The sequence below is a fragment of the Sinocyclocheilus anshuiensis genome, unplaced genomic scaffold (assembly GCF_001515605.1).
Source record: "Sinocyclocheilus anshuiensis isolate Anshui unplaced genomic scaffold, SAMN03320099.WGS_v1.1 scaffold624, whole genome shotgun sequence".
NCBI lineage: Eukaryota > Metazoa > Chordata > Actinopteri > Cypriniformes > Cyprinidae > Sinocyclocheilus > Sinocyclocheilus anshuiensis.
In genome coordinates, this window is record NW_015554128.1 from 444,706 (window position 1) to 469,883 (window position 25,178).

General features: G+C 36.9%; 1 protein-coding gene and 1 pseudogene across 1 annotated transcript in view; both read right to left on the reverse strand.

Moving 5' to 3' along the window:
* LOC107670225 (ammonium transporter Rh type C-like 2) overlaps nt 1-8,103 on the reverse strand; it is an 11,303-nt gene extending 3,200 nt beyond the window's left edge. Inside the window, exons 1-7 of the mRNA XM_016462756.1 lie at nt 7,530-8,103; nt 3,624-3,816; nt 3,001-3,151; nt 1,887-2,034; nt 1,544-1,710; nt 653-790; nt 379-515 (exon numbers count right to left, since the gene is read on the reverse strand). Coding sequence (XP_016318242.1) covers nt 379-515; nt 653-790; nt 1,544-1,710; nt 1,887-2,034; nt 3,001-3,151; nt 3,624-3,816; nt 7,530-7,845 — 1,250 coding nt within the window. The 5' untranslated portion in view covers nt 7,846-8,103. The remainder of the gene's footprint in view (nt 1-378; nt 516-652; nt 791-1,543; nt 1,711-1,886; nt 2,035-3,000; nt 3,152-3,623; nt 3,817-7,529) is intronic.
* A 4,299-nt stretch (nt 8,104-12,402) lies between these two features.
* On the reverse strand, nt 12,403-24,024 carry LOC107670196 (protein unc-45 homolog A-like; annotated as a pseudogene).
* Nucleotides 24,025-25,178: the final 1,154 nt, after the last annotated feature.

Consider the following 25,178-nt stretch of genomic DNA (forward strand, 5'->3'; position numbering starts at 1 on the left):
GATCCTCTGCAGTGAATGGGTGCCGTCAGAATGAGAGTCCAAACAGCTGATAAAAACATCACAATAATCCACAATCCAGTCCATCAATTACTGTCTTGTGAAGTGAAAACCATTGCTTCTGGCTATTTGTGATGTATTCATCAGCTGTTTGGACTCTCATTCTGACGGCACCCATTCACTGCAGAGGATCCATTGTTGAGAAAGTGATGAAGTAATGCTAAATTTATCCAATTCTGTTCCCATGAAGAAACAAACTCATCTACATCTTGAATGGCCTGAAGGGGAGTACATTTCCAGCAAAGTTTCATTTTTGGATGAACTATTCCTTTAAACCGGTGTTATGTGAAATACAACGCAATTCTTTTTCTGTTCACTGACCCTAGATCTCCATAAACAGTGTTGGTGGCAGCAGCGGCTGAGATGGCACCCACAATTCCTCCAATGACCCCTGGCATAGCGTGCAGGTTATGGATGCCACAGGTGTCCTGAATCTTCAGTTTCTCTTCCAAGAACGGCTGAGGAGTAGAGACAAATGAGCCATTTATAACAAAAGACAATTGCTGGAAAGTTTTTACTGTGACAATGTTCTTGATCAAATGAATCGAGTTAAGGAAAAATATCTGGAATAACTCATCTGACAGGCGAGACTCACCGAGAAATAAATGTAACCCAGCGTAGATATGATGCCACAGAAGAAACCCACAATCAAAGAACCATATGGTGACAGCATAAACTCCGCTGCTGTTCCCACAGCAACTCCGCCTGCCAGCGTGGAATTCTGGATGTGAACCTGGAAGGGAAAAACACACCATTTGGGATTCATTCCATTTAAATTAAAAATCACATGCATTTCCAAACAGCCTAAATGAGAAAGTGAACTGGTTGACCAATGAATTTCCATGACTTGTCCAGACATTGCATTTACTGGATAAAAAAAAAATTACAATAATAATAATTATTATTATTTAATTGAATAGAGTTCACTCACAATGCACACACAGGAGAAAAACAATCTAGTCGCTAAATATTTAAAACAAGGCATAACTAAAAATAAATCAATATAATTATTCATATATTTACATGACATTACTACCATCACAAAATATTTGATTTCATTCATTTCCGTTTCAGTTTTCCAGGCCTGGAAATCACATTTTAATAAATAAAATAAAATAAAATAAAATAAAATAAAATAAAATAAAATAAAATAAAATAAAATAAAATAAAATAAAATAAAATAAAATAAAATAAAATAAAATAAAATAAAATAAAATAAAATAAAATAAAATAAAATAAAATAAAATAAAATAAAATAAAATAAAATAAAATAAAATAAAATAAAATAAAATAAAATAAAATAAAATAAAATAAAATAAAATAAAATTTTCTATGTGATCTTATCTTATAGAATCTTGTGATTAAGTGAATCTGGTCTGAAATAAATAAAATAAAATAAAATAAAATAAAATTTTCTATGTGATCTTATCTTATAGAATCTTGTGATTAAGTGAATCTGGTCTGCCAAAAAAAGGCAGATGCTTACCATGTCTAGTTTCCCTGTTTTCTCAAACAGGCTGGACATGGCGACTGTAGTGAGAACGGTGGAGGCCAAGGCCAGATATGTGTTGATGGCAGCTCTGTGCTGACCGTCTCCATGATCAGCAATGGCAGAGTTAAAACTTGGCCAGAACATCCACAGGAACAGGGTGCCTGCACAGGACGCCAGAAGGTAATATGCAAACAGTATCTGAGCCTTCAATTACTTTTTGCATCAGTGTCCTTCTGTGTATTTGCCAAGCAAGCTTTTGCACAGAATGTCCAGCAGTCCAATAATAAAATATAATGCAAGCTCGGCCTAATATTTATAACAAGATTAATGGACTTACCAATCATGGCGAACACGTCCGAGTGGTAGACAGACCCATTCAAATGTTTGCTCTTATCCAAATTAGGCCGATACAAAACCCATGAAATGGACAGACCATAATAAGCTCCAAAAGTGTGGATCACCATGGAGCCGCCAGCATCTTTGGCCTAACAGGGATTGAATCATTGAACAAAGGTTAGCATGAAGCCATTTGATGTCCTGTATTTGAACTAAAAGACATAAGTTCATCTTTATGCTAGTGTACTGCTACATTCAGTATACTAACAGAATTAAAAGATAAAACACTGTGGTTGAGAGATCAATGTACACTACAGTTTAAAAGTCTGGGGTCTTCGGGGCTTCTCATGCATTTGTGATCAAAAATACAGTAAAAACTTGGAATTTTACAGTAATTTCTTAAAATATTACAATCAAAATTATTTTATGCAATATATTTATTATCATTGACAAAGCTGAATTTCCAGCATCATTCCTCCAGTCTTCAGTGTCACATGATCCTTCAGAAATCATTCTAACATGCTGATTTGATGATGAAGAAACATTTCTTATTATTATTATCAATGTTGAAAACAGTTGTACAGCTTAATATTTTGGGAAACTATGATACATATTTTTCAAGACTGTTTGATGAAAAGAAAGTTTAAAAGAACAGCATTTATTTGAAATATAAAACTTTTGTAATATTATATTACTTTACTGTCACTTTTGATCAATTTAATGCATCCTTGCTGAATAAAAGTATTAATTTATTTAAAAAAAAACAAAGAACCCCCCCCCAACTTTTGGATAGTAGTGTATGAAAATACATTTGTACTGTAATCATTTTAATAATAATTAATAATTTGAGGTATTTAGATTAAATAAATAATGAAATAAATAGTGTTTTAAAGAAATTTGGAATTTATATAAACATTTTATTTGTATTTATTATTTTAATACTTTTCAGGTAACTTTATAGAAATTAACACTTCACATTTGTCTTTAGGAAACAGCATGAAATTTGGTGACTGTAAATGTGTAAAATAGTATGATAAAACATTTTATTAACATCTTAAGTGCATGTTAACTTTGAAAGCTCTAAAAATACAAAGTAAAACAGCGATCAGACTCACATGCAGGACGTTCAGGATGATGTACTCTTCAACGGCGAACAGCGTGACACCAAACAGCGTCATCACCAACAGCTGAACAGGACTGACCTTCCCCAGAACAGCCCCATAAGCGATCAGACACCCCGCCACACAGAAATCCGCATTGATCAAGCTGAACACAGAGGAAAACGTTTAAATCAACCAATCACCAGTTAACATTTGCCCCCTTCGTTTCCCTGAATTTGTGTTTGCACACAAACTACACTAAAGGGTTGGATGATAAAACATACAAAGTAGCAAACTGTATAAAAACTGCTGATTACAGAAGTTTTGCCTGCATTCTCATGGTAGGATCATTCACATTCCTGTTTGTCAGGCTGTTTTTCTAATTGCTGTTTACAACAAGTGATAGCTGAGGTAAACAACAAACTGGTTTGTCGGTCTTCTGTCCTTCTAAGTCATCAACACTAGGTTCACATCCAAAAACTGCTTATTTTCTGCATTCAACCTCAAACAACTGAGCAAATCAGCTAATTCTGGTGGAAGGGATCATCTCTCAGTACTACTTTTGATCTGGTTTTAAATAAAACTGTGGCCCCTTTTTTTTGGCAACTGTAATATCTCACAAATGAGAAGTAACCTACTTTTCTATACCGATCTTGATCTTTCCGTCGGTGTAGTCCAGAGAATGGAACCAGCCTTGCATCAGCAGAGCCCACTGGATGCCGAAAGCCGCAACCAGGAAGTTGAATCCCACGGCACCAAAGCTATAGCGCTTCAAGAAGGTCATGAGAAAACCAAAGCCCACGAAGATCATGACATGAACATCCTGAAAACCTGCAGAAAGATGAAAAATATTACCAATTCAGTCAATCAAAACCATAGTGACGATCATAAGAAATCAGCCGAATAGAAAGAGGTGTTATCAAGGATTTAAGCAAACAGTCAGAAGTGAAAAACCCATACTGGTTCAAAACATTGGGTAATTGGGTAACATTGGCTAAATATTGGGTTTTGAATGCTTTGTGATGCCAAGCACCCCCAAATATGTGACCCTGGACCACAAAACCAGTCAAAAGGGTCAATTTTTCGAAATTTAGATTTATAATTCATCTGAAAGCTGAATAAATAAGCTTTATAGGACAATATTTGGCCAAGATACAACTATTTGAAAATCTGGAATCTGAGGGTGAAAAAAAATAAAAATATTGAGAAAATTGCCTTTAAAGTTGTCCAAATGAAGTTCGTAGCAATGCATATTACTAATCAAAAATTAAGTTTTGATATATTTACAGTAGGAAATTTACAAAATATCTTCATGTAACATGAACTTTACTCCAAGGTGGTAAGCGATTTCTGGTAGCCAATGTTGACATTTGAAATCACCAAAACAAATACACCCCTACCCCAAAAGGGTCTCGCCCCTATTTTGATAGCTCCACCCCACACATACGTAAGCAACCCAGGCAACAATTAGTTCTGTGAAACAAAGCAAAACCAATGTTACACCGTGTCTACACCGGACGCGACAGAAAACTGCTGCTGCATTCTATTTATGAAGTATTGACACACATTTCAAATGATTTTCAACGGTCGCTTTATCGAGTCCAGAGTACTAGACAGACTTTAGCTGTCGCGGCGCGGTGTTACTCACCTATCGAGAAGAAACTAAGCAACCTCGGTGTCCGATCGCAGGCCTTCCGCTCCTTGAGTTCTCTCCAGCGCTGGAAAGCTGATTCGATATTTACATGGGTCCTACTTCTTGCCTTATTGCCTTAAGCCTTCTTTTGATAATTTTGACCCATACAATGTATTTTTGGCTGTTGCTACAAATATACCCCAGTGACTTAAGACTGGTTTTGTGGTCCAGTGTCACATATGATGATTCCCTTCTTACCGTAAATCATAGAGGCATCTATATTATACATATACAAGTATATATTTTTAGTATGATATATATCATTTTTTTTTTATGTTTTTGAAAGAAGTCTCTTACGCTCACCAAAGCTGCATTTCTTTGATTAAAAATACAGTAAAAACAGTAATATTGTGAAATATTATTTCAATTTTAAAAAACTGTTTTCTATATGAATACATTTTTAAATTGTAATTTATTCCTGTCATTACTCCAGTCTCCAGTGTCACATGATCTTACATAAACCATTCCAATTTTATTTATTTTACATTTTTTGAAAACAAGACATCTTTCAAGATTTTTCAGGATTTTAAAAACAAAAATAGCAATCTTCAATAACATAATAATAGTCTTTACAGCCAATTTGGATAAATTTAATGTGCCTTTTAAAAAAAACAAAAACAAGAAACACTTACTGACTCCAAACTGAATAGTAGTATAAAAATCCATTTACACTGTGTGAGAAAACTACCAATTGTAACTTGAATCTATATAAACTTAATTAAATTCATATAAATATTAATCTGGTACATATATATATTTTTTATTTTTTTATTTTTTTTTTAACATCATAGAAAATACTTCACATCCATCTTTAGAAAGCAGAATGAATATTAACCAAATTTGGTGAACGTAAATGTACTTTAAAAAATGTGACACATACTTTTATTAATATCTTAAGCGCACATTTGAACTTTGACAGCCCTAAAAATACATAACATTTTTTTTTAATTCTCACATTTTTCGCAGACCCCCTTAGCACTCTCTTGCGGGTCCTGTACCCCATTTTTAAACCCCTGCATTAGAAAAGAGGAAAACAATAGAACTTGAAATAAATGACTCTGAATGTACATTTGCAGCCAATATCCAGTCGCATCACCATGACTAAGGACAAAAGTGTGTTTTAGTAAGTCACAAACTGTAATCTGAGCCATTTGGTGGCATAACTGAGGTCAATGCAACAGTGAATTTGACTAAATTGTAGCAGAGCTGAAAAGTAACCACACATCAATTTCCCAGAACAGGACGGGGTTGGGCTGGTTGTTGTCAAAATGTTCTAGGTTTTCTTCCACAGTAGAAGTCCACAACACCAGCACAAGGACATCTAGATGCTGGCGACAACACAAAACTGCTAATGACAACAGACAGAGCTGTGCTTTCTGAACAAGCCCTTATTTGCATGGAGAAACAGAGCCTGCTGGCCCTTGTTAGCATGAAAGCTCTTCGGCTGTCCTTTTGATCTGGCCTGGCATGATGGTTCACCTTGAAATCCTTCTCAACCGATGATGCAGGAGCTACAAAACTCCAGGTTTCAGGTGGGTGTCAAAAAACAATGAAATCTCCCACAGTAACAACTGCCTGGATCAATTACAAGTCTTACGAAGTTGTCTGGACTGCATTTATACAACAAGAACATTTTCTGTGGCAAGTAACTCGAGTTAATTGGGTACATTTATTTTCAGGCACATTAAGTGGTATCAAATCTCACACCACTAACAGTTATATAAAGCATATCATCCATCGCTCTTGTGTTTATGCTAAGCACTCCACATTGTCCTTGCTCTTTTCAGGGAATATTTTCATAATCGACACCTCGAGTCTGGTCTACAATTGGATTGCAAGAAGATGAGCTCCTCTAACAGTCTTCTGCAGTGGTAGTCACTCCTCAACCATGACAAAATGCATTCAGTGACATCTGATCCGTCCGCAAACAATAGTTTGTGTCCGACTTCATACACCACATGTCATCCAACACTTGCAACGTCGATAGTTGTAGAACAGAGGATAGTCTGAGCAGAAGATTGAAGATCTACAGTATATATGACTGAGGAATTCAACCACACCTTCGAAGATTCAAAAGATTCTTTACATAGTCAATGAGTAAATAAACCCCCTACCTCCCCCTGTGCCACCTGTTACAAAAGAACATTTGTGGTAAAATGACAGTCCCATGTGCATAAGAAGGTATGCAGGTTCTCAAATATATGAGAGCAGGAGAAAAGCTCACAGATGTAGCAACTGATTGATATATATATAGATAGATAGATAGATAGATAGATAGATAGATACGTTATGTAAGTTGTAAGTTATTGTAAATAGTTGTATAATATTTTAGATATTATATAAATGTATAAATTGTATATTTTATAAACATTTTATATATTTTTTTATTTTATTTTCTAGAACATTTAATAATTATGAAATCTTTAAATAGACAATAAGATAGACAGATTGACACATAATACAAAAGAATATTAATAAAAGTAATATATTATTATTACAATGTAAAAATAATAATTTATATAATTTTATAAACATAATTTACATATATAATAATAGTTTAATATTTTGTATATATTATACAAATTATTTCTTTACATATTTTATATACAATATAAAACATTTAATATTTAAAATAAAACAAATATTTTAAAATTAATGTGCATAATTACTGATCTGAATATATATATATATATATATATAAAATCTATAAATAATCTGAAAAAAGGCAATGTGTCCTAGAACATGTAAATACTAATTACAAAATCTGTATTAATAATAATAAAAATATCCATATGGAATAATAAACGTAATTGGCACTAATTAAAATAAGAAAACAGAATTGTGCACCTACTTGGATATCTGAAGTAATAGTCATTCTCGATATCACTTGTGATATTGTTTTCCTTTCTGTAGTCAACCCAGTGAGTGTCTGACTCTTCATTATACCGCACAAACACCCCAAAAAGAATGATCATAGACAACTGCCAGACGAAACACACGGCAGGTAAACTCCATTTGATGTTAGTATTCTTCGGCCGGTCGCAGATGTTCCTGATGCCGTCCATGCAGTTGCCCATGTCTGCAGGTTGTAAAGCAGTCTGGTGATGTTGCGCATTAGTGTCACTTTTAAACACAGCGGGAGTGCGGAGGTGTGTCCGTGTCTCCATTCCTCGCCCCCTCCCTCAGAAAAGAAAAAAAAAACATTTGCGAGAAATGTCTAAGGATGACTGATTGCTACAAGTCACGCCACATGTTGCTAATGGGTGGCGCTTTGGATTTTAAAGCGCCTGTGTGTTGTCGGAATATCTGGATTCAGTTCAGTTCTAATATGAGTATTCAGATAGTTCAGAATAAAACTTTTCATTTAGAGTAAATCTGTTAAGTCGAAACTGGGGTTTTCAGCCATTGTAAATCGGATCATTCGTCTTTAAATGCCACCAAGATGTCGTAATTTACGCGGGAAATTATTTGGCTGCGTTCTAAATGAACAGCTAGCGTACTACTTCCAAGAACACTATACACTTAGGTGTCAAATGACGTTTTAAAGGCATTATTTTATTCAGTACTTTTTAACATTATTCATTAGATTTTGTTCAGACACACATTCAGATATTTAAACACATTTATTAAAGCTAAATGTTAAAAATTGCCCAGACAAATAGGCAGTGCCGGCCCGTAGGGTTGTGGGGCCCTAGGCAGGATAATGAAAATGGGCCTCACTAGTGTAAAAACTGTCATAGCAATTTAAGGAGTTAAGAGAAAACACATAAAAAGACAATTTAAATATTTAAGCGTAAATGTGCCTTAACACATTCAACATACACATGTAAAAATATTTAAACCGATAAAAGAAAGAGAGAAAAAAACTCCTCTACACTGGAGCATTAGTGAGTGCACACATATTAATGCAATGTCTGTTTCATTCTGGTAGCCGGAGGGCGCCCTCGCGCAGTAAATCCATAAGTGAAAAACTCATAGAAGTGGTAAATCATAGGATGTTCCAGGAAATCCCTAATATGAACAAAGGCATAAGCTATCACTAAAAGCAAGTAGACACATTTTAACTGATGAGATACATAGACAATAAACGTACGATTGCGACTAAATGGTTTATCTGTGTTCTTCAAGCCATCTCAGGTATTTTTATATGAATTAAGTATATTTATAATGCAATGCTAATCAACATTGCCTTTATCACTGTATAGAATACTAAAAATAATGATTTTGCCCTGTTCTGTGATTTGAAACCACGTCAGCTCACAAAAGGAAGTTATTTCAAACACTCGACTGATGTTATTAAATGAATTTGGAGCAAAAGCAAGTCATTAAATGTTCTCTTTGTTGAACAACAGGTTTGAAAATAGGCTCAAACCCATGTAAAACCCATGCACGCATGCTACTGTGGTAAATTTATTGATCGCACAGACCGCGCGTTTAACATATATGTCGCACTGTACAGAACAGGTGCGTCATCCATAGATGAGTACCACGAGAGCGATTCAAAAGCATAAGAGTCATCTGCTCTCCAATTTAATGTCTTTGATGTCATACGCTGATCAGTCTGCGCAGCGCAGATGCATCTCGAACAAGCCTAATCAGAAATTTAATTGACAACCTCGCGGCTGTGGGGCCCTCCCCTTAAGGCGGGGCCCCAGGCGACCGCTTGTACCGCCTGTTGGACGGGCCGGCACTGTAAATAGGCCTATCTCCTCATACACAACATGTAGGCCTATGAATTTTGTTTTTATGGGATTTTTCTTGTAATTGTAGCTGGGTCTGGGCCAGGAGGATAAATTTGGGCTGATTTATTTGATTTTCAATTTTCGCTAATTTGTGGAGCATTTTTAAACTTTCACCAGTTTCTCATTGGCACATTTGTACAATGTGCATGTATGGTACAGTTATGCTTATTAACCTTTCTCTTTCTCCAGGCATTGACTCGTTACTCATTGATCTTACAGATGCATGAATGAGGCCATTAATTTTCACTGTTTCCCCTTGTAATTAATTGTGAAGACTGAGAGCTCTGCAGTGGTTATGTGAAAGTGTAATTCCTGAGGCTCAGAGTATTTTTAGATAAGGGACACATGCTTAAACTTCCCATCTCCATTGAGTATATGACATTGCCCCCGAATGGCACACTTGATGTGTACTTGTGGGCTTACCATAGTTGTCAAATGTTCAGTTTGTTCATTATGTCACCAAATATGGACGTGTAGGAGGATGGCAAAGGCTTCATGGGTGTCTGTGACAGAGGTTAAAGCTCATATCTGCTGGTCTGTAAGAACTGCTGCAGCCCAACCTGCCTAGAGACTGACATATATGTCCCCCATTAGATCCAGACCGTTTATTTTGAAGCTTTTGCTGGAGGGTTTAAACCTCCACCAGTTTTGAGTAGTATCTGGTACGTGGTGTACTTACATGTGCAATGTAAATGTTATCAGTCACGCTCTGGTAACGTTCTTCTGTCTGCAGGCGTCACTCAGTGGACGTTCGGGTTACGCACTGGCTGAAGGATTGTTGCTACTGATTTATTTGGAAGAGTATGAGTATGAAGTTCAGTAAAGTTAAAAGGCAAATGTATCATCTAGACACCCTCAAGAGTGTCTGTGGGGTTAGATGGCAGATAAAAGGATCCATACACATGATACACAGCAGGGTTCTTGTTGTGGTGTGAAACAGATGACACAGGTCTCCTCAGACCGGTTTAGTGTTAGTTACAGCAACCATCACCTGGAATTAATAGGTATTGGAGGCCACAGAGAGCGTTTAAATGACGCCAGGATGGTTTTAAGTTGTCTGGCCTAGATCCTCTCAGGCGTGTGGTTTTGATTTTGATTTTTCATTGAGCTGTAAACACTACAGTCAGGGTACAAAGGCACACTCAGAAAACCGCAGGCGTACATTTCAATCAGACGTATAGCAGAATCTGCCTTGTTCATCACGATCTGATCAAGAACTGGTTCAGGCTAACAGTGTCCACTTACCGAAATGCTGCAATTATACACAGTTCAGACGTCAGGCTGTTTGTTTGGGCTGGAACATTGTGTAATGGAACCGTGATATAATCAGAAATCATGTTTAAAGCCCTGAAACACAGCAAATTGATTAATTTAGATGCAATTTTATAATTCAATCAATTAAGTATCGAATAGCTGAGTTTCAACTGTATGAAACCATTTAATTCATGAAACATTAATGTAGCCTACTAAACAAATGTTTGTAATTGCGTATTTTATTCCCAAAATCAAATTATCACTTTTCCCAATGTGGTATTTTAACCGCGTTTCACCCTCACATGCCACTAGAGGGAGCTATAAAGAAGGATTTCAAGTATTGAGTCTATGCAAGCATACAACTTCTGTGGTCAAATACGGTGACCGTGATTTCACCAAGTACAACATGTTCCTGGATCAACATCCTTGTTGATCCTGGAACAACATTCCTATCAACCAATCAGAATTGAGGGATAACTTTTCAGGAAATATCAGTTTTAGGCTTACAATCAGGGTTAGGTGCTTCTACCCTTGTTAATCAGCTATCATTTCACACTGTTTTTAGGAATAAATTATGGGTAGGGTTAGGTTTAGTGGTAGGGATTGGGTCAAGTCTATATTTTTGGACAGTTATGTTGATCCAGGAACATGTCTTACTTGGCAAAATCACGGCGACCGGTAAAATAACACAGCTTACTGCCTGAGATACTATATCTCACATACTTTCAGTGTGATGATTTAACATTCTTTTTGACTCATTATTTGATCTAACTGTCGAATGTTGACATTTTTACACAAAAAAAGGCCAAAAAGCAAAATTTATATTTTTATTGCCAAAAACAGGATGTCTGTCATTAAATTAAACATGCAAAGTGACACGGTCATGCAACAGCACACAATTTTCTGTATTGTTGTCATCTTTTTTTTAAAACAACAGTAGATAGAATATAATTGTATTTTTTAAAGCTGCAGTCTGTAACTTTTTTTGGTCAAAAATGATCCAAAATCAATATTTGAGCAAGTACATAACCAGCCAGTGTTCAAAACTATCGCCTTACTTTAGCCTGATCTTTAGATTTAATCACCAATGGTAGCGAGATTTATGGTAATGATTTTTTCTTCAGTTGCTCAGAACAAACATGGCAGACTTGTTACTTACTTGTTCAGATGGCAATATATGGTGAAAATTCTTATTTGGGTCATATTCCAAGACGTACGCTAGAATCTGTGATTGCGAAGTACAGTGAATATCCACACCGGTGCGGTGACTGACTGCCACACATACTCTTCAGGGGCTCATATATTCCAAGCCGTAGGCTAGAATCTGTGATTACTAAGTATAGGATTCACACTGGTGCGGTGACTGACTGCCACACATACTCCTCAAAACATTAGATTCATCCGTGCCTGAGCCGTGCAAGAGCACAACCCACACAAGGAAGATAATTCCGCACACAGCTGCAATTCCAGGTTTTCAAACAGAGATGGCGACAAAGAGGCAAAACTTACGGACTGCGCAGCTTTAAATAAAATGCTATTTTTTCACCACATAACATATGTAAAATATTTTGCACGACATATATATATTCAATAAAAAAATTAATACAATTTTTACACCACATATATGAAATAAAATTGTGAATTTTTAACTATATATATATATATATATATATATATAATGTACTTCATTTGTAACCTCAAGAGAAAGAAAAAAAAAACTTTAAAATACCATCTATAAACATTTCATGACATGCTTTTGCAATTCACTGAACTTTTCTTGGGGCAGCAGATATTTCCGGATGATGTCTTGGACTCTGTCCTCAGTGACTGTCTCATAGTCTTCTCTGTTTTTGAAGGGAAGGTGTCCGGCAAGCTCACACAGGGCAACGTTGAAGGCAGACTCTTCTTTGGCCCCAAAACAGGACAGCCGGGGCCAAACGATAACCCTCACCCCGTTTCGAGAAGAAGACGGGTCACGCTCCCTCTGTGGAGGGCAACCTCGGGTGATGAAGATGTTGTGTGCAATGTTCCTATCAACCATAGTATCAGTGAGACTGCAAACTGCATTGACTGTCAAATCCAGGTTTGAACCCTGGGTGTAGAACAGAAAGCCTACTGGGAAGTCCAGAAGGCGATACAAGTTTTTTTTAGGCAGGATCGGTTCTGCTGGGGAGGTTTCAATCCTCAGCTGGTGGTTTAGGTAGTAGCCATGAAGATGGAGATGGTTGACTGAAGCAAAACCACCCAGGCTGTTGAAACCAACTCTGAATCCCGGATCAGCGCTCAGCAGAACCGTTTCTATCCCCATCTGGACCGCCAAATGTGTCAGTATCTGAGGGTGACACCGGTCCGGTTCTGGTACGAGCAAACAGTGACCGAATTCTAACGGACTTACGTTTATTATGACTTTGCACTTCCTTTTTGAACCATTTCGATGGCATCTGGCTTCACACGAGCTTTCGCTTTCTTTCAGTAATTCAAGCAGCAGCTCTTTTGGGTTGATCTGGTTGAAATTGAACTGCTTCGGGTCAAAGTTCTGCCGGACGCTCAGGATCTCCTGAGGTTTTCGTCTCTCGATGCCCCTCATGATGTTCAGCTGAGCGATGTAGCTACACGGACCAGGGAGGATGCGCGTCTCCAGATCGTCCAGATGGTACCGGAACAGCCCGGCGTTCCTCTTCTCAGTCCACCGGGACCGCAGCGCGATGTCAAACCTCGACCTGGTCTGCTGGACAGAACAAACATCATTTATAAAGTCCTTGTTAGTGTAGGTGAAAACGGTTGAATCAACCATAGTTTTGTTACATTATATACACAGTTTTCCCATTCAAATAACGCCAACGTGTACGAGAATGATACTGCGGCTCATGCCTGCATGGAACGTGTCTGATTGGTCACGGAGAGTCATGTGATGTGCGGTTGGATTCTATGGAAAGTGAGAGCGCTCGTGCCGTTTGTGTCAACGAGATATGTAGTTCAGTCATTCTTGAGACATGGGACAAAACCGGTCCAGCAAGGGTAACTATTAAGTTTAAAAATAAAAATATTTTCAATTTTAAATGTCATGAGGGATTAATAATAGGATGTATTTAACACAATTATCACCTTCAATTTAATTTTCTCATTATTATACCAGATCTGTGTTTCTTAATGTCCTCTCACTACATCTAAAACAGTGTGTCCACAGAGAAGGGTTGAAGCATTCATATGCAATAAAATGGATAAAAATGTTTTTTTAATGATGAAAAAGAGCTTGTTGTATCAAAAGCAACACTTAATAATATCTCCTATCAAAGCAAGGTTGTTTTTTAATGACACATGCATGTTTAATACGATTTTAAAGTTGCGTCCCCACTTTTTGTCAACACTGTCAGACATTCAATAAAATGTAATAAAATCAGGGAATATCAGGGGCAGCTGTCACTCTAAAGGACCCCCTTGCCACAGTTCACCTCTGCAGAGTACAGCAGTGTCAGACAGGCTCTGCTAAGTTTTAGAATATTTTAAATCCTAATGTTAATATTTCCTGTGTCACAGCTGAGGAAATTATTTGAAATATTTGGATAATTTGATTCTCCTGAAGCAGGTTCCATTAACATCAACAGAAAAAAAGAAAATGGCTACATGAACGCCACTGGTTTTGTGAAAGAAATGGCAAATGTGTCAACACCGTCAGATGTCACCACCATAAGATTTTGTGTTCCAATGATATAGATTGGTCACATGTGAAAGTGTAATATGTCTGCTAACACGAGAATGTGTTTTGAAATGTTAAAAACATCTTGAATGCTGTTAAAGATTAAGCTGCAATTATATTACACAGTCCAAGGTAAAAAAGCACATTTTGTTAAAAAAGAGAAAAGTTAGGAGGTTGTATCAAAGCATAGCTCAGTAGCTTAGTACATATAAGATACATAAATGTAGTTTCATTTCTCTGAGTACAAGGTTTTATTTTTTTAATTTTGCACCGTTTTGTCCCACTTCTCAAGAATGACTGAGTTCTATTTTTGTTTCGCTTTATCCATTTTAATTTGTAATACACACTGCCCTTCGAATGTTTAGGTCAGTTTTTTTTTTTAAATTACCTTTATTAAGCAAGCACGCATTAAAGTAAAGAGTGACAATAAAGACCTTTATAATGTTACAAAAGTTCTATTCTATTTTATTTAAAATAAAAACGAACCCTGTTCATCAAAGAATCCCGAAAAATACAGTCATCACAAAAATATTAAACAGAACTGTTTTCATCAACATTGATAATAATACGTTTAAACTGATATTTCTTGAGCAGAAAATCAGCATATTAGAATTATTTTTGACGGCGTCAGACTGGAGTAATGATGCAGAAAATTCAGCAAATTCATTTTAAAATATATTCAAACAGTAATACTTTAAATTGCAAAAATATATCACAATCTTACTGTGTTTGCTGTATTTATCAAATGAATTCTGCCTTAGTAAATATGAGACTTTAAAAAAACAAAACATTAAATGTTATGAATCTCAAACTTTTGAACTGTAGTTTATGCAGATAATCACTGTTAAATATGAACATATTTGCATATTACATCAAAAGTTAACTCACTGAAAATGTCAGGTTTTTCATTTTTTAATAAGCAGTTATAAGTTAAAATGTTTTTTCTTTATTCAACAAAATATTTAATAAAATGTTTTATGTAAATCGTTTTTGCCCTTATAAGGAGGAAAAAAAAGGAAAAACATTTTTTAGAAACCCCTCTCAATTATCAGCAATATCACAAAATTTTAAAATTAAGGATTTTACTTATTATGAAAAATGAAATAGTAGGTGTAATATATGAGCAAAACTTCACTAGAAAAACATTTGAAACATGCACACCAATTCTCATGTAAGAGGCAAAGGTGATAAAAAATATTTATTTAGTTTTTTTTTTTTTAAATGCTTGGTAGTTGCAAAACAGTGTGGAAAGTCATAAATATTAAACCCAACCAAATCTACTTAATCTGTTAAAAACAAAAACAAGAATAAAAACAAGACCACCAAACTTGAAACAAAACTAGTGTTTATATAAAATCAGAATACATAATTTCACATTCAACAATTAAGACCTGAATATACATGGTGAGGTGATATCAAACAAATGTGCCAAGGCATAAATAACATAAGATCAATACTTTCAATGTGTGCTCATCACACATCTAAGGGGAATAAATAATCATATATCTTGGAATGTGCATGTAAAATAAACTGAGTGCACATAATGCGTGCTACGTTTTTATCCATAGCGGACATAAGGCTCAACCCCCCCTCCCCTTTCCAATACTGCATCATATGGTATTACCATTAACTCCGCCCTCGCTGCTCCGAATGACGCCATACTCAATAGCCAGATCCAAGCAGCGCTGGGCGGCTTTCTGAATGGAGGCCTGGTTGGGATCGTCTCCTTTAGCCAGGACAGAAAGGATCTCCAGTGCCTCACTCTCCATCAGTTTCTCAGCTAGACTTTTGTCGGCCTGCATGAGGTTCATTACGATAACCACGCCACGATGCCGCAGGTCCTGATTTTCACTGAGCAGCAGAGCCTGGAAGATCTCCAGCCAGTGGCTTGTCTACAGAAAAGTAAGCAGACTGAGATAAAGAATGTGAGAATTTCTTAATCTTGTAAGACTCAAATGGGTACTCACTGTGCCAGGAATACATGTACAAAGCTCGGGCATCTCTCTGGTCAGCACGGCCAGCGTGCCTGACGTGGCCTTCCTCAGTCGCACATCATCTTCACCACTGTAGAGCACCAGCAACTTGAGACGGTCACTGTCCGTAACCAGGTAAAACTTCTGCACCTGATGCATCAAAGAAAACCACAAAAGCATTCTTTTTCAGAAAGGATTTAGAGCAAAATCAGGTCTAAAACGGCATACTGTCATGTGACAAACCTCAGTGCTTAAGGCAAGATTGCACATACACTCCGTGGCAGCAGTACGGACCATGTCGTGATCCTCAAACATGTAGCCCTCTATTTTAGGCACGGCTTTCTCCTTAATGATCTTCTGCCTGTGGGATTGAAATGTGGTTTTGATGGTTGGGTTGTTCTGTGGCATAATGTAATAGCTCAGCACCAAATTTGCTGAAAATTCACTCACTCTCTGGTCTTCCAACATGTAGTTGAGTTTGTTTCTTCATCAGAACTGATTTGGAGAAATGTAGCATTACATCACTTGCTCATCAATGGATCCTCTGCAGTGAATGGGTGCCGTCAGAATGAGAGTCCAAACAGCTGATAAAAACATCACAATAATCCACACCACTCCAGTCCATCAACTAACATCTTGTGAAGCGAAAAGCAGTGTGCTTGTAATAAACAAATCCATCATTATGGCAGTTTCAATTTAAATTCAGTGGAGAAAGCAATATTATGGATAGGGGACTCATATTTTAGCCAGAAGCAACGGTTTTAAGTTAAACATGTCTTGATGGATTTGTTTCTTACAAACATGCAGCTTTTCATTTCACAAGACATTAACTGATGGACTGGAGTGGTGTGGATTATTGTGATGTTTTTATCAGCTGTTTGGACTCTCATTCTGACGGCACCCATTCACTGCAGAGGATCCACTGGTGAGCAAGTGATGGAATGCTAAATTTCTCCAAATCAGTTCCAATGATAAAACAAACTCATTTACATCTTGGATGGCCTGGGGCTTAGTACATTTTTAGCCAATTTTCATTTTTGGGTGAAGTATTGCGTGAAATTCATGATTAAATATGTTTTAGTTGGTGCTAGCTAACCTGAGTCTCTCACTGATGCCAGCCAGGTTGGTGAGGGCCATCAGAGCCTCAAAGTTCTGCAGCATTGTGCAGTCAAGCGCCAAAAGACTGACCAAGGGTCTCACCACCTCATAGACCTACACAATCACACAAATCATGACATTAGACATTCAATTCCTGATTGCAATCAGTGAGAATGGTGAAATAAGGTGCTGACATACCCTCTCACCTGGAAATGCAATCTCAGGGTTGGATGTGATGGTGATCTTGGCCAGAGCTTGCGCTGCTTTGATTTTACCCCTATCTGTGCTCTCAGGAACTAGTGGTAGCAAGGCCTGCAGCAAGCAAGTAAGAAAACTGTCACATGCTATCGTTGAAAAGTTTGGTGTCATTAAGGTTTCTGATTTTTTGAAAGAAACAGCAAGGATGCATTAAAATGATCAAAACTGACACTTAAGACATTTAGCAGATGCTTTTATCTAATGCGACTAACAAACGATGACAATAGAAGCAATCAAACTAACAAAAGAGCAACAATATATAAATGCTGTGACAAGTGCCGGTTAGTATGAAGACTGAAAATTTGCTGAAAATAAATTACATTTGTATGTATTAAAATGGAAAAGTTATTTTAAATTGTAATAATATTTCACAATATTACTTTTTACTGTATTTTGATCAAATAAATGCAGTCTTGGTGAGCGTAAGAGACTTCTTTCAAAACCATTAAATAATCTTACCGACCACAAACGTTTGAATGGTAGTGTATATTAACATAATGGTGTAAAATGTTCTCATTCTGGTCCTGGCAGGATCTAAAACTCAACAGGCGAGATGACAGAATATGCTTACTTTTCCTCCTCTTTGTGCCACAACTAACCCTCTGTCCTCCTGTCTCTCCACCAGAGCCAAAATCACCCTGTCAGGAAGAGGAAAAGAGACGCTTATTTAATCTGATAAAGGGGCCATTTCCTTGGATGGAGAATAACCATTCTGCACACTGAAATCCATTTTCAAACAATCTCCCCTGATGGAACAAATTGATCCAAGGCTTAATCTGAATTTGAGACAGTAGTGGTGCCAGCAGTGGGAAAGGGCCAAAACTGGAGTGCAAGTAAATTACTTTTACAGTGGCAGCCTTTGAATTTGGCCAGAATTTTTCAAATTGAGTGTGCTTCATAGTGGACAGAATATTTCTAGACATGATCAAACTGAAAGCAGACCTGGTGATACACTCTCTGCAGGCCTCTGTGAGGGCAGGACTCTCTTGTTTCACCATACAAACCAACGCTGACACCACCCCGGCCTCCAAGAGCTTCACCACCCTCTTCTCTACAAACGATTGGGCATCCTACATGAAAACAAGATGAGACATTACTGTAGACAGTGTAATATATGCAATTTGGCCATTTATTCACCCTCGTGTTGCTTCAAAACCCCTGTGATTTTCTTTTTTCTATAACAAAAGGATAGAAAAGAGCAATTAATTATTTAATATTTGGTCTGTTTGCACTCTAAACTAAAGTATGGCTTCAGAAGACATGGAATATTGCAAATAGGTCGTATGGACTACATTTCTTGTGATTTTTGGAGCTTGATGGCCCCTGTTCACTGTATGCTTTCATTAGATGGAAAAGAGCATCGTGAACACTCTACTAAACATATGTTCTTCAGAAAATAAAAAGTGATACAGGTTTTAAATGATTACATAAACAGCATGTTAATTTTCTGTGAACATGTTCATCATATTTGTGATAATTACCTTTGGATGCTCCTCAGGTACATGCTGTTTAGCATATTTAGCTAGTTCCACCATCTGAGGGTCTGGCTTCTCAACATCATAGCAAGAGCAAAGAAACATGCAAAGAAAATGAGAACATGAGGGAGATGCATAGGTGCCAGTGATTAGCATGTGGGAAAGGCAATACCTTAGCCAGCTCAAACATGGCCTGAAGGGCTTTCTTTCACATCGGCGTCCAGTGTGAGGTAGGCCAGACCCTCGATAGCCCATCGCCGGGATGTTGGGGGAAGAGCTTCGTTGCAGAGCCACCTGGGAAAGAGAGACAGCTGAAGGCCACCTGCACGAACACCTTTGCAATTATAGATCGTTCTGCTTCTCTAAAGGAGTCTGTTTTACATATGCACAACCATTCAAAAATTGCTTTTGCTGCAGCTGCAAAAAAATGAAAAGGGTAAAATGAAGACAGCTGCATAAGTTTAAATGCTACTGGTACTGCATATGAATAACAGCTGAACATGAGCAGATTCTTAGCCTTTGATTAATTAAAACTCCCCAAATATGATGATCCCCTTCTGAGAGACCTCCGTCTTAAAATATGTTGTGATACGATAAGATATATTTTGATGAGTAAATATTGTGTGTAGTTTCATGTCTACAAGACATTTTATATTGATATTATAAAGATTTATAATAGATTAATAGACATTACATAATCTTATATTTTGTTTTCTTTTATATTTTCAATTTAATAATGTAATATCAATATATTAAATATTATATATATACATATATACACTGTGTATATATATATATAATATACAAAATAATATTTATTTTCAAAAATGTATAGAAATATAATTAAATAATAATAATAATGATAATAATACACATTAAAAATGTATATATAAATGAATACATTAAATAATTTTAAAATAATTTATTAATATTTAAGATTTATTAATATTTTATTAATTTAGTAAATATTTAACTAAAAATAAATTAATACATTAATAAATACAAATAATTTATTACACAATATTCATAAAATATAACTAAAAATAATACATGAAATAAAAAGTTTCTTACATAATATTCATAAAATAATAACTAAAAATAATACATTAATAAAAATATATTTTTATTATAAATAAAAAATATTTCTTTAAACATATGAATATCTTAAGTTAATATGTTAACTTTCAGATCTCCTAAAAAAAACCTTTTTTCCTCAGCCCCCTGACATCAGTATGAAAACCCTTGTCTTAAAGGACAGGAGCGTAGACTGTATAAAAACATGGACGTAGTGTCCGTGACGTCACCCGTAGGTTCCTGAAGAGGTTTTTGAAGCTTAAAGTGGGCGGAGCCGGGTGTCACATCTTGGCAGCGCGTCACTCCCGGATAATCGAAGATGGGCAAAAAGGCGGGAGCTGATTGCTGAAACCACGCCCACCTAGCTCGACGGTGGTGACAGCGGCGGCAATCCACCTGTCACTCAAGTGGCCACGCCCTTAATTATTCAGAACTTTAAGGCTTAATATAATTTAAACGGATGACTTATAAAAAAAATTCACCCCCCTCACAGTTGTCATGAAGGGCAAAATTAGCTATATAAACCAAAATAATTTTTGGAACCAGGCTGTAAACGTTTTTTTTTTCTGCTGTAAAGTTGGGCATTTTAACATGGGGAGTCTATGGGACTGATATGGGATTTCTATGGGATTCCCTTTTGCAGCCAGTCTCTAGCGGCCAGTCGATGAATTACAACTTAAGTCACTTCCTTGTTGGCTTCACAAGAGAGAGGGGGAGGTTGCCGCTTGGTCTAAACTAGATTTTTTACACTGCTGAGGGAAAATGAGTGGTTGCCCTCGCAAAACTGATCACTACAACGCTATTAGCAAAGCTCAAAACTTACTTCCTGCACTGCTTGGCGGGTTTGAGAGTTGAACCTTCTGCAAACTGCTTCATGCTGAAATCTGTGCCTCCAGCGGAGCCAAGTTTGCACAACCCCTACAAAACACATGGGAAACATACAGAATTCAGGAAAACAAAAGATACATCTCTCGAAATGTAGATGTCTTTTAGTCTGAACACTCACCACCAGAGCTCGCACACGTATCCGGTCATTTTCGCTCTTCTTGTACAGGTCTTTCAGCAGAGCCACGCCATTGGCTGTGATCAGAGCCTGTGATGAAGGACGCTCTCTTGGCTTTGCCAGCGGCATGAATGAGCGCCTCCAATGCCACCTGCTGGTGAGTGATGTTTTCAGACGCACAAAGGGAAATGACGGCATCCATGATACCGCTCAGCTCCAGGGTGCGGTTTCCCACATCACTGGGACCCTGCAGCAGAACAGACACCGTCTGTATCGCTCGTAGTTTATTCTCCATATCTGAGCTGCCAAAGTGATGCCTGTAGAAAAAATCTAAATGTAACGATTCAGACTTTCTCCTCACAATTTTGAGATTGTCTCTCACAATTCTGCCTGTGTATAACTTACTGCACATATTCCTCACAGAGCTTGTTGAAGTTTTCCCTCTCTTCATCGCTCTTCAGGTCATCATAAAGCTTATTAAGTAGAACGGAGCAGCTCATAGGAGTGTTGTCTGTGAGCGGCGGCCCACCCTCGACCTCGGGTACAGTTCCTGCTACTTCTAGAATCTTCTTCAGCCCTAAAGAAAAGTAAAAAACAAAACATCAAATGACCTGTTCAGGTGTCAAAGTATTTTTAACATCAGTGATGTCTACACATGTCTACTAAATCTCAAATGAGAGCAGATCAAAGCCGGTCAAACGTACCGTCGATGACCCACAGGGTGAGAGAGTTGTCTGGGTTTTTCAAGGATTTTCGCAGCACCTGTTTGACTAGCAGGTTGATGGCGCTGTCATGTCCGGCGCCAGACACGCTGGATGCAGGAAGCATGCCAATTAGATGATGCAACATGGAACGCAACTCACGGGAGGGTTCTGCAATACATACAAAGCATTTTCAAAATTGATGCAGCTTCAATTATATTTCATATTTATGACTCAAGAAGACACCAATATCAATGGATGTTTCGCATGTGTTATTACATTTCATTCTTATTATTACATAATAAGAATGTTATTACATTCACCACTGATAAGCTACCACTAAATATTGTAGAAACTTAATTTGCTGTAAAGTTGCTTTGCAATGATTTATATCATGAAAAGCGCTGTACAAATAAACTTGAATTGAATTTAATTTACATTTAGTCATTTAGCAGACGCTTTTATCCAAAGCGAATTACAAATGAGGACAATAGAAGCAATCAAAACCAACAAAAGGGCAATAATATGTTATTAATATGTAATATGTCATTACAGCAATTTCCTACAATTATACTTGTAGTTTTATGTTTTATATTATGTTTTAAAAACACTTTGAAGTTTGCAGACTGGAGGAAATATAAAATTAAAAAAAAGAGAAAAATATTACAGGGCATTCTGGAATACTGGATTCTAATTGGTTAATCGTGGAATTCTGCAGTGAATTTTTCAGTTTTGCTTTCCCAAGAATACCGATTGCATAGCTGTGCAAGCTTCTCATATCATTATTTTTCATATCGCTGTTTCTTCTCATATAATACAATAAAAACAAAAATCTCAAATCAATATTTCATCACTATTTCACTGATATTTAGATGATTCATATATTTATAGTTTTATTTATTCATGCATTCAGTCATTTTCATAAAATAAACCTCTTCAAGGTTATACAAAATCTGTCTGACTCGTGTCGGGGTCCTGATCCACCAAATGGGGTTTATTTAGCGATTTTCCATTTTCATTTTAATATTAGTTGAAATTTTAGTAATATTGCTGTGCGTTTTTGTCATTTTTAGTATTTTTTTTTTTTTTAATATATGTCTATGTAGTTTCTATTCATTTTTATTTAGTACATCAAGTTACGTTAAGCCTTGGCAACTAGCTGAAATAAAAAGCTTTTTATATTTAATTTAATTTAATTTATTGTTTATTTTATTTCAAGTCAGTAGTTTTAGTTAACTATAACAAACAAACCTGTGGCCATAAACACTTATTTTAGTCTTTAAAGTGACATAACCCAGTCTTAAAGAAGTAGAACAGAAATTCTCTGCTGGAAATTATTTCTGGTCTTGTCATGGGCTTAAAGTAGGTCGCTGAAATGAGCTCTCAAAGTGAAGGTCGGCGTCTCACCTGGCAGTATGGCCTCATCTTTTCCTCTTATCTCTTTCTTCATGCCCTCTGTAAGAGCCTCGAACATCACCTGGAGCAGATGGCATGCTGAAAGAGACACGGTGGAAGCAGCAGAAGCCATGACGCTGCACAACCTGTCCATGCCCACCTCGTTCACAATGGCCATGGTCTACAAACAAAACAATAAGCATACATTGAGAAGCCTCATATATGATACCTTTGGGTTAAAATAATAAGCTTGACTGTGAAGGGAAGTTACTCACCCTTGACTGGTGTCTGGTGCACAGGCCAACCAGAGTTCAGAGAGCAGAAAGGATCAGTTCCTCCAGCTGGGAATCAAGAAGATTCTGGAGGAGTTTGACTCCATCATTCCTGAAGATCTGCTCAGGTTTACCAGGTTCTGAGCAGCCTGATTAAAACACAATGACACACAGAGAACATCTCAAAGACTGTATGTTAAAAGTTATAATAAGTTTAAAGGTGGCCTTCCCCACCTTCTGTCTGTCTGAAATCGGAGCTGAATTATCCAGAAGGAGTTTGAACATCTGTTGAACTCGTGAGTCTGTGGAGGAGAGCTGTGCTGCCTATATATAAACACAAAAATGACTTCATTTTCAGATCATAAATAGTAATAGTGATGCTCTCCTTTGCAGGCACCATTCATAGCCTACCTTCTGCAGGATCTGTGCTTCTAGCTGTCTAAGCAGGTCCTGGAAAGCTTTATTCGGGCCTTGACGTCACCTTGATCTACGTCCAAAGCTTGAGAACGGGAAACATGACTCGGTTAGAGTGATGAACATGATGTTGGTGATGAAGGTGAAACACCAGATGTCATTTTTACCTTTGGTGGCATCTGCCTCAGCTTTGGTACAGTCTTCAAGTTTAAGATAGCATGCTGCTCGGTTGCGGTACAGAACTGCACTCTCGGATTGACAGTTGCTGATCTTTAGAGCTTTGGTGTAGCAGCTGAGAGCTTGTTGCACATCACCGGCTTTAAAATGGTTGTTTCCTTCCTCCCTCAGTGTAGAGGAGTCCTGGGACATCTACATATCGATAAAAACACATTACATGTGGAGATAGAATAGAACTAACACTATATAGAATAGATATTTTATTGCAACATGACTGGGGCTACTGAATTTGCAGGTACAGTTGTGCAACTGTATTGCAATGTGAAAATGCATTTAAAAATAAAGTCCGTCCACAAAAAGTGTTGAAACTGAATTATGTGAAATGTGTTTGCAAAATACATACATACAAACATATTGCATTATGTGTAGCATCATATACAGGTATCATAACATATGTGTATAGAGCTGTAACAGTAACTATGGTGAAGTTGCATGCTAACCATACATACAACTCACCTTTCACACCGTTTTTCAGAAATTTTTTTTTCAGGGGTTTGAATACAATCTAAACTGTTTTTGCTTGTTTTAAAAACGCCGTAAAATATTCCCAGTGCTCTCAAAATGTGCAGTTTTTCTGTTCACTCTGTTCTCGACTGTACGCTTCCTGCTTTCGATGCACGATGATGACGCCGCCGAATTCTACTGGTCGAGCGTCTAGTTGCGTCATTAATATTCATGAACTCAGCCTTGACTACTCGACTAAACTCCGCCTCATTTGCGCTTCTTGACCAAATAAGTCCAGCAACATCTAACATAGGAATCTATTCATTTGAATTCCGTTGTACTGACAGCGGCAATACAATAAAACACTAATATCTGCCCTTCCCGCTGAAAGAAGGTTTTCCATTTCTACATATCTTGTTCTAGATTTCTAGATATTAATTTTATGTACCTGTTTATACAGAAT